The 10,464-nt window shown below is 41.6% G+C and overlaps 1 protein-coding gene across 1 annotated transcript; it reads left to right on the top strand.

Annotated features, from left to right (window-relative positions):
- Positions 1–5,758: 5,758 nt before the first annotated feature.
- On the top strand, positions 5,759–7,112 carry LOC116645407 (RNA-binding protein 4B-like). The gene is made up of 2 exons (XM_032425533.1): positions 5,759–5,955; positions 6,753–7,112. Exons 1-2 carry the CDS (start codon positions 5,818–5,820, stop codon positions 7,110–7,112), a joined length of 498 nt encoding a protein of 165 aa, XP_032281424.1. The 5' UTR covers positions 5,759–5,817.
- Positions 7,113–10,464: the final 3,352 nt, after the last annotated feature.

Raw genomic sequence — 10,464 nt, 5'->3', positions numbered from 1 at the left:
ATATTTCTGCTGTGCTTGTAATATTTTCAATAAACCTCAGACAATGACAAATCTACTAAAGAAAAAAAGAAAAGGGTGGGGTGCCTGGGTGACTCAGTTGGTTAAGCATGGGACTCTTGATTTTTGGCTCAGGTCATGATCTCGGATGTGAGATCCAGCCCCAAGTTGGGCTCCGTGCTGGGGGCAGAGCCTCCTTAAGATTCTTTCTCTCATTCTCCCTTCCGACCCCCTCAAACTCGAGAGCATGCACCCTCTCTTTCTCTCTCTTTAAAAAAAAAAGGAAGGAAGGAAGGAAGAAAAGAAAAGGGCTACTTCTGGCAATGGTTAGATTCGCCTTCCATCATACCTGCTTGCTGGGAATACACAAGGCTTTCACCCACTCTCGGGGTATTCACAGTCTCAGGGTATTTTACCGACTCTCAGGGTATACCCTGGTTTACGTCTCGTTCACACTCACCACTAGCCTGGAGATACAGAGTCGCCTCAAAGCCTAGACATTGTACTTTTCCAGGCTCTTAGATGGGAGTCGGCCAACCTAACTCTCTTTCCTGTAGTGACTCTAGCAAGCTTGTATTGTGGTGGCTAATCTCATGTTTTCAACAGGAATTCCCAATCAATGTTAAGCCAAAGCAACCCTTCTTTTCCCTTTCCGGGGTTCACTTCCATCCATGGTAAGATGAGCCCCACCCTTTCCCCTCCATCTACTCTCTCAGCCTTTCCTACAGAAATAGTAACAGTCTCACTTTGATGAAGGAAGAGGTCATCAGTCTGAAACAGATCTTTCTTTCAAAGCAAGGAAGAATCTGACTTATAAGCCAGTGGTTTTCTTAACATGCCTTAGCATCACCTGAAGAGCTTATTGACACACAGATTACTGGGCCCCAATCTCCAAAGTTTCTAATTTGATGGGTCTGTGTTCCTAACAGGTTCCTAGGTGATGCCGACACTATGCACTGGGAACCACTATGCTAAGCATTAGTCTCTATGAACAAAGCACAAGGTGATCTTATATACAGTCTGGATGGAATTCAGAGATTGGGAGAATTTCAGACTCTTTATCAAATTCCCCCAACGTGGAAGCATGTTATTGATTGGCTGCTTATTGATTGGCTGACTTTCCAAAGCACTGAGCCATCACTAACTGACTGTCAAAGTCATATGTACCGATGTGAGGCTATCAATGATTGACTAGGGTTGGTTTGAGTTTCGTGCTGACCTGTGGGATTACAGCAAAAGGACAGTCTCTTTTTCTTGAATCTGGAGCATAAAACCTTTTTATTCTCACCTTCATCAGCATATAGATTGCTCTTCCCCCTTAAAAAGCAGGGGTATCCAGTTTCTCCAGCAAGAAAGTGCATCAAAATCTGTCTCTTAGTGGAAGAGATCACCAAGGGAGACTCACTAGAAATTCAGGGCTCTATCCACAGAGGGGGAATCCACTGGTGTCCCTGGAAATTATGTGTCATTGGCATTAATATCCACAGCTGCTGAGGATTTCATTAAAGTAAAATTTCATTCAGTAAAATTTATCAGTGCTGTGTTCTGATTCTCTCTGTTTTTCCTTATTAGCTTATATCGGAACAATCTCTATACCACAGGATCCAGGAAATAAAAGACACAGATGAGAGACGAAAGCTTTTTCCCCAACAGATTTCTCCTTATCGCAATAATGTGTAAACCCTTCTCTGAGGAGCTCTGTGGGTTCTTTTGGGGAGAATCAGTCACAGCCCCAGGCCCACCGTTTGGAGGCAGAAGATGGTCTTGAATACGTTCAATGAGAGTGGTGGCCATAACCCAATGAAGGTGGCCATTTTCAGGGAGGAACACTGCAGAGACTGAGAAGACAATGACCAGTAGTGGGGACGTATGTTCACCTTATTTATTAAGTTGTACCATCATTTTATGGACTTTATGTAAGTTGCAAATTCACAAAAACAAGGAAATTATAATGCCAATGAAGAAGGAAGGAACAGAAAAGAACAGGTTTCAAAAAAGAACCACTGTTTTTCTTTACTTTTACTTGTTTCGTTTCTAAGCAGAGGGATTTAGAGAGTCTTTATTTCGTTCCATCAGGCATATAGTTAAGATTACCCCGAGAATGAGAATCCTTCTCCCAGCCCTGTCTGCCTCTTCTGAGCACAGGATCTCTGTTCAGAATCCAAACTCTAGCCAAGGGACTTCCATTATGCCTGGGCTTCCTTAGCGGGCAAAGCGTACTTGTAGGGAACTTTTCCATGTCCCTTTCATTCTGTTATTAGGAGAAAAGGAAGCCAGTATGAAAAGCTTCTAGAACTTTCTCCATGATAGTTAACAACTTTAGAATGAAGGGCGCCTGGGTGGCTCAGATGGTTAAGCGTCTGCCTTCGGCTCGGGTCATGATCCCAGGGTCCTGGGATCGAGCCCCGCGTCGGGCTCCTGGCTCAGCCGGGGAGCCTGCTTCTCCCTCTCCCTCTGCCTCTCTCCCTGCTCATGCTTTCTCTCTCTCTCTGTATCTCTGTGTCTCAAATGAATGGAAAAAACTTAAAAAACAACAACAACAACAACAACTTTAAAATGACAGACACCTGTTTTGAATCCTGGCTTACTAACCTTGTGACTTTGGGCAGATCACTTTACCTCCCAGAGTCCGCTTCCTAACTGTGCAATAGGAATAAATACTTTTGCCTTCATAAGGTGGTTGTAGCAAAATGAGCTAATACAGCGGTTAGCAAAGGGCGTGGCATGTGGAATGCTCAAAATGGTATATGTTATTTTAACTCATGACAATTAGTTATCTGATCCTCTCAAGCACATTCTTAAAAACTGTGGCTACATCTCATCTATCTACCAATTCCCCAGTAACTGTCTATTGGCTTCCCATTTCTCGTCGGCTCAGCAACTGGATCCAGTGCCAGAAGTAATCCTGTTTCTTTTTAAATGGGCAGAATTCAATCAGCTGTAATTTAAATAGAACACGAAAATAATTCAGAATAGAATCAAGCAATAAATAGACTAGACAATTGCTATCAAGTATAAAGTTTCCTGACTTCAAGTTATATACTTCAAGTCATCTACCAAAAAAGTAAGGTGATGAAGGAGAAAGAAAGAACAGAATAACCAACCTCATTCGGAAGGCATGGATTCTCTATCACAGAATTCATGTTATATTTGTTTCTGCGCCAGAAGAATCCTCTTCGGTAACTACGGCACCAAGTCACAAAATCTCCTTAAAAATCTCAGCCCCTAACATGAGAAGTCAACTTTGCTTAGGACTATACAATTGTTTTCTCAGCGGGAAGGGTCCTTTTTAAATAAAGAAGGGTCTTTTAAACCAAGAATCAATATACGGAGGTTAAGTCAAACCCATAGTATAACGCTTTTGTGTGAGGTTTAAGAATATCCTGTGCCTACTTAGTATGTAGAATATGTGTAATATTTAAGATTTGTCATATTAAAGAATCTAACACGCTAACTTATGATTCTAACTTAAAATACATGAATGGATAAACGATTTTAGATTTGTTGGTTTTAAGTTAAAAAGTTATAGGAAAATTTGCTAAGGATGAATATTTAAGAAAGCAAGGATCTGTTACATTTAATACATTTGTTAGATTTACTAGAATTAACTAAGTACATGGGAAGGTTTAGTCAGATCTGAAGTATTTAAAATTTTCAAATGTATCTTTAGATACACTTTAAAATTGTTTAAGATGATTTAATTATTTTTTAAGATTTTTTTAAAGATTTTATTTATATTTACTTGAGAGAGCATGAGCGGGGGTGGGAGGGGTGGGAGGAGGGACAGAGGGAGAGGGACAAGCAGACTCCCCGCTGAGCACGGAGCCCAACTGAGAAGCAGAGGCTCAATCCCACCTTGAAAGCATGACCTGAGAGGAAGTCAGACACTTAACTGACAGCCACCCAGGCACCCCTAATTAACTATGTTCAATAATGGACTAAATAATAGTTTCCTTGAAACCAACTCTTAGAACTACGAACATTTTAATAGTTATTTATAAGTTGAATTTGAGATTATAAATTGAACCTCTGAAGGTAGTTCAAAAGGTACAAACTTCCAGTTAAAAGATAAATCAGGGCTGGGGATGGAATGGACAGCATGATTCCTATAGTTAACACTGCTGAAGAGTATATTTGAAAGCTGCTAAGACAGTAAATCCTAAAAGTTCTTATCATAAGAAAAAACCTTTTTTCCATCTTTTTTGTATCGGTATGAGATGACAGATGCTAACTAAACTTATCATGATAGTCATTTCACAGTGTATGTAAGTCGGGTCCCATGCTCTATACCTTAAACTTATACAGTGCTGTATGTCAATTACGTCTCAGCAAAATTGAAACAAAAAAAGTTGAACTTAAAAATGTAAGGAAAAATGAGGTTTTAAAATTTATAAAGCTTGATTCATTTAATACCTAACTAGTTTTTTTTTTTCTGTCCGGAAGAGCCATGAAAACCACACATTGACTGCTTCTCCCAAGTAAAATCTCTGCTAGATTTTCTCTAGTTCACTGATCTTTATTTATTTATTTATTTTAGATTTTATTTTTATTTTTCGACAGAGAGAGAGAGAGAGAGAGAGAACGCAAGCAGAGGGAGTGGGAGAAGCAGGCTCCCCGCCGAGCCGGGATCCCGATGTGGGACCCGATCCCAGGACCCTGGGATCATGACCTGAGCTGAAGGCAGATGCTTAACGACTGAGCCACCCAGGCGCCCTAGTTCACTGATCTTTAATAGTTTGGGAAAACACATATGGTCCTGTAATCATTTCCTACTGCTGCTGTAACAAATTATCACGGATTTAACGGCTTAAAAGAACAAAAATGTATTCCAGAACTATAGTTTAAAATCCAGTTGCCAGCAGGGCTGCATTCTTTGTGAAGGCTTCCAGGGACAAGTTTTTTCTCTGCCTTTCTCAGCTTCCTGAGCTAAAGGTGTCCTGAACTGAAACAGTCTCTCATGTGACACATGGTCGCTTCCTGAATCAACTGTAATATAGGGCAAGTTCTGCGAAGCTACCAAATCACTGCCCAGAGAGCGTTCTAGTTTGGTTTCCCAGTAGCTCTTGGTTGCACGAGATGGTCTGCATTATTATTCTGGTTTGAACCATCCTGGGTTTTGAGATGGCGAGTCAGAGAACCTGTTTTGCACTAGTTGGATATTTATGCTAGATTTCACCCTTTTTCACCAAAAAAGTCCTGTCACTTGGTTGGCTGATTCCCTTCCCTGCAGCCCACTTTGTGTTCCATATTTCGATAGGCCAGGGTTTTAATAAAATAAAAAAAGAAATTCTTTTAAAAATGTATCCAAAACTTGGAAATAAGACGGAAAGATTACTATGCTCTTTCAAAGTCTTACTAGGGCATCGTCTACCAAGTCTGCTGAAGAACCATCTGACTTTCTACAAGATGATGCAGCTCTGTTTGAGCTACTATTTACTATCAGTTAGGACCCAGACTCTATATAAAGTTAGTTGGAAACATGAAGACAATGTAAGTTTTTCTGATGTGTACTCCTTTGAATCAGCTTTATAGCCTGCTGTTTCTTTAATTACCAACTTAAGTAAATCTTTGACAAGTGCTCACTATATAGTTAAGTGGGAGTTTTATACTTTAAAAAATATACTTTGACATCAGACTTTTTGGTTTAGAAAACAAAAAACTCCACTCCCATGAAGCATGTTTCAAGCAAGCTTAGGCTAGGGATAAGAAAATGACAGGGATATTAAGAGAACTACATATAGCTGCTATTTTAGCGTTTGTCAGAAGCGTCTGCACCTCGAGGAAGAGCCCTTGCTTGATTTCCGTGCGGGCTGTGTCGAGATGGTGAAGCTGTTCATCGGAAACCTGCCCCGGGAGGCCACAGAGCAGGAGATCTGCTCACTGTTCGAGCAGTATGGGAAGGTGCTGGAATGTGACATCATTAAGAACTACGGCTTTGTGCACACAGAGGACAAGAAGGTGGCCAAGGCTATTGTGGACATTGCTGCTATAAACATCGAGGTGCATGTACTCCTTTGGATCCCTACATTTGTATCTTTGGGGTAAATACCCAGTAGTGTAATTGCTGGATCGTATGAAAGAGCCAAGATGTCCATCGACAGATGACTGGATAAAGAAGAGGTGGTATATATATTTATAATGGAATATTATGCAGCCATCAAAAGGAATGAGATCTTGCCATTTGCAACGACGTGGATGGAACTGGAGGGTGTTATGCTGGGCGAAATAAGTCAATCAGAGAAAGACATGTATCATATGACCTCACTGGTATGAGGAATTCTTGATCTCAGGAAACAAACTGAGGGTTGCTGGAGTGGGGGGTGGGGTGGGAGGGATGGGGCGGCTGGGTGATAGACATTGGGGAGTGTATGTGCTATGGTGAGCACTGTGAATTGTGCAAGACTGTTGAATCACAGATCTGTACCTCTGAAACAAATAATGCAATATATGTTAAGAAAAAAAAAAGAAGAAGATAGCAGGAGGGGAAGAATGAAGGGGGGGAAATCGGAGGGGGAGATGAACCATGAGAGACGATGGACTCTGAAAAACAAACTGAGGGTTCTAGAGGGGAGGGGGGTGGGGGGATGGGTTAGCCTGGTGATGGGTATTAAAAAGGGCACGTTCTGCATGGAGCACTGGGTGGTATGCACAAACAATGAATCATGGAACACTACATCAAAAACTAATGATGTAATGTATGGGGATTAACATAACAATAAAAAATTAAAATAAAAAAATAAAAAAATAAAAAGAAGGCGGCCGAGGATGCCATACTCAACCTGCACCACTACAAGCTGCACGGGGTGAACATCAACATGGAAGCCAGCAAGAATAAGAGCAAAGCCTCCACAAAGTTGCATGTGGGCAACATCGGTCCCACTTGTGCCAACAAAGAGCTTCGGGCCAAGTTTGAGGAGTACGGTCCAGTCATCGAATGTGACATCGTGAAAGATTATGCCTTCGTACACATGGAGCGGGCAGAGGATGCAGTGGAGGCCCTCAGGGGCCTTGACAACAGAGAGTTTCAAGGTGAACCACCCTCTTTGGGAGGAGGGCTGAACACAGGCTGTATACAGAAAATAGGTTGGATAAGTAAAGGGAGGGGTTTGGGGTAGAGATACAGCTGTTGGTGTTGATGTGAAGCATTGTGGGTGATGGACTTAAAATGGAGAATGCATGGGCTTTAGAGGCTTTACCTTAGTTAGGTCAGTGTCTACCGCATGGCTTTAGTTTGGAACTCCTAAGACTTTTATGCCTGTGAGCACAGAAATCCTTTCCTTTGATTTCCCCAATTATCTTGTCTTTTTAATTTTTTTCCCTTTTCTTGGTAGAGCACATTTCATTGGTTCACTCTGAATTTATTACTTCAGCCCAGTATCAGCATTATACCTCATTATATAAAGAACCTGGCAAGAGCATCCTAAGCAATACTTCTGGGAGCAGAATCCCTGTTAACCACCCCCCCCAACTCATAATTTCCCAGTAAAGATAAATAGTCATTAAATAACTAGTTTTTAGATAACTGGTGTCTTTAAAGGGCTATAGCTCTTATTGGTTTTCTATTATGCATTTACCAAGAGGTTCTGTTTGGAGGATGAGGCCACTCCAGAATAAAAGTCTGATTTTAGGAGTTTCTGAGGAGGAGATATTGGGGTTTGGGGGTCAATAATGGCAATGTTTTTTCACTGTTCTAGAGGGTGGACTCTTAACATCCTTGGTGAATAGAGCATTTAGATGGGTGTTAACCTTAGAGCCTCAGCTAGATTGTTAGTGTGTCTGGAGGGCAGCATGAGTAATGGTATGGATTGTCCTTTATATGAGGTTTTATCTTTTCTTGGTTTAAGATCTGAGCTCCTATGGCAAGAGTGGCAATAGGAAAGGGTGAGTGTGGTAACCATGGTGAGTTGCTGACTCTTCTCCCACTCCTCCACCCCTCCCTTTTGTGTCCCCAGTATCAAAAAAAAAAAAGTCTTTTCCCTTTGGTTTTAACTACTTCCAAGTTATGGGATACTCCCACAACCCCTTGCACATTTTTAAAGTATATTCCAACCTTTTTAGCCCAGACAAGGTAGTTACTGCTTCCTTTCCTGAGTACTCCTCTTGTTAAGAGTCATTGCTGCTGTTTTGGGTGTTTATTTCCCTTAAATTGGATCTTTCTTAGAGCTGGAGTTCCGATCATCAGTCCAAGTAATGGGTGCACTGTGTCATGGGTATTGCTGTGCATTATTAAAGAAAAGTGTCACTAATAAAAAAAAAAAAAAGCGAGAACTACATATAAATTGTATGTGGAAGCTACAGAGCATTGTTAAGTCAGTTTAACCATGTGATTAATGAGGACTCCCTTATCAATGCCCCTGTATTTGGCCATCTATAAATGAGTAATAGTTGGGTGCCTGGGTGGCTCAGTCGGTTAAGCATCTGCCTTTGGCTCATCTTAAAAAATAAAAATTAAAAAAAATTAAAAATAAATTTTAAAAAGTTGAGCTATAATCTAATATTGGACAAGATCATAAATTTCGTTATATTCATAAATTTTCATTATATTCATTATTTCATTTTTCATATGGATGTGTTCATTGACCCAGAAGCTTATTAGTCTTGTCCAAGAGTTCTCAGAGGGGTGCCTAGCTAGCTCAGTCAGTGAAGCATGTGACACTCGATCTCGGGGTTGTGAGTTTGAGCCCCATGTTGGGTGTAGAGATTACTTAAAAAAATAAAATCTTAAAAAAAGAGCTTTCACAGAGCTTCATCAGCAGCACCCCTCCTCCATCTTCCCCTTCCAGAGGCCAGTAGGCGGAGCTGAAAGCTCCAACCTTCTAATCATTTGGTATTCCTTGTGACCAGCTCCACTCTGAGCCTATCTAGGGGCCCACCCTGAGTCACCTCATTTACATGAGCTCAAAAGAGCCTTCTTATGAATGACAAAACACACTACAATCATTCAGGAAATTCCAAGAGTTTGAGGAGCTTTGTCTCAGGACCAGGGTTCAAAGACCAAATTTTTTCCTTTTATACCACACACACCCCTCTTGGATTGCCTGCCTACAGCCCAGGGATTCCCCTTCTCTGGTACGTGTACCTTCCGCCAGGCCACAGTTGTTCAGACCAGAAAGAGAAACTGATTCACTGAAGGGAAATGAACAATGTCCCTGGGGAGTATGAAACTGTAACTGAAACCGACTAAAAGCAAAAAGCTGAACAAAAATCAAAATGGCCATATTAAGGCCATGGCAAGGCTCGATTTTAAACTAAGTAACCTTTTTCCTCTCTTCCGCACACCTCCCCTCCTCCCTTCTTGGTCTTTTGTCTCAGGAACCCTGAACCACCCTGAAAACATGACCAACAAGGCTGGGAGCAGGTACAAACTCATGTAGAAACTGGCTAGATCCTCTATTTCCCTTATCCCCCAACCCAGCCCCTTCCTCCCAGTGGGCTGCATGCAGTTTTTGAATGTCAGGCTGCTGCAGCCTCCTTTACCCAGCAAAGCAATAAAGCTATTTGATGTGGGAAACAAAGCAGAAGAAAAATTACTAAATTCCCTTACTCCTTACAGACCATTGACAAGTCCTTGAAAAAGGCAGAGCGACATTCCTCTAAGGAACTCAGCTGCCTCGATGTTAATACTTTGCTAAGGATAAGAGGCAATCTTAGCCCGACCCCTAGAATCCTGTAAGTCTACTTTAACATATATAAAAATTCCTTTGGAAACCTCCTTTATCTCTACTCCCCAAGATACATGTTGGCCACCATCCCCCAAGCCTATGACCCACCGATATACATCTGAAGGGTCTCATGACTGAGTTTTTACTAAACAGTAATAAAGGACCTTTTCCTAATGATAGCTAGTTCCCTCAGGGCCCTGGAAACCTTGTTTCCAAAATACCTGCAAGACTTAACGCTATCCCTAACCACCTCCCAACTCGAAAGTACATAATGGGCCACCCCTCACAACCCCGGTGCAGCAGCTCTTTCTGCCCACGGGTCCTGTCCATGTGCTTTAATAAAACCACCTTTTTGCACCAAAGATGTCTCAAGAATTCTTTCTTGGCCGTCAGCTTCGAACCCTAACATCTCTTCCTACATCATTATTGTTCCTCTTTATCCCAAACTCGGTCTTCGTGTTCTATTTTGACTCCAAAGTACGGAGGTTGGTTTTCAACAACATAACTAAGACCCTAATGATGATCTGATTTCTTACTTGTACAAAGATAAAACTCTGGGAACTATTTGGTTTGGACATTATCTGCCATGTGGACTTCCTAGGAAACAAGTGAAAAGGAGATGGGTAAGAGAAAGAGCTTTCTGGTTTCTCCTCAGTATCCCTGAGTCTGGGTCTCTGGTCCTAGCCCATTCCAAAAACCCAGTTGTACCCTTGACTTCCTTGAATTCCGTAAGCACCCACAACAGGACCTCACTCTCATAATAAATTCCCATCGCTTTGTTAGCTTAGGTAGTTTTCTATCACTT

Source organism: Phoca vitulina, unplaced genomic scaffold (genome assembly GCF_004348235.1).
Source record: "Phoca vitulina isolate PV1807 unplaced genomic scaffold, GSC_HSeal_1.0 scaffold33, whole genome shotgun sequence".
NCBI classification, from domain to species: domain Eukaryota; kingdom Metazoa; phylum Chordata; class Mammalia; order Carnivora; family Phocidae; genus Phoca; species Phoca vitulina.
Note: the sequence above shows the minus strand (reverse complement) of the source record. Positions and strands in the feature narration are given on the sequence as shown.

Excerpts from the sequence above, each read along its gene's own strand:
- LOC116645407 (XM_032425533.1), top strand. The coding sequence starts at position 5,818 with ATGGTGAAGCTGTTCATCGGAAACCTGCCCCGGGAGGCCACAGAGCAG. Across the intron at positions 5,956-6,752 it reads TGCACACAGAGGACAAGAAG|GCGGCCGAGGATGCCATACT; the intron begins GTGGCCAAGGCT and ends AATAAAAAGAAG.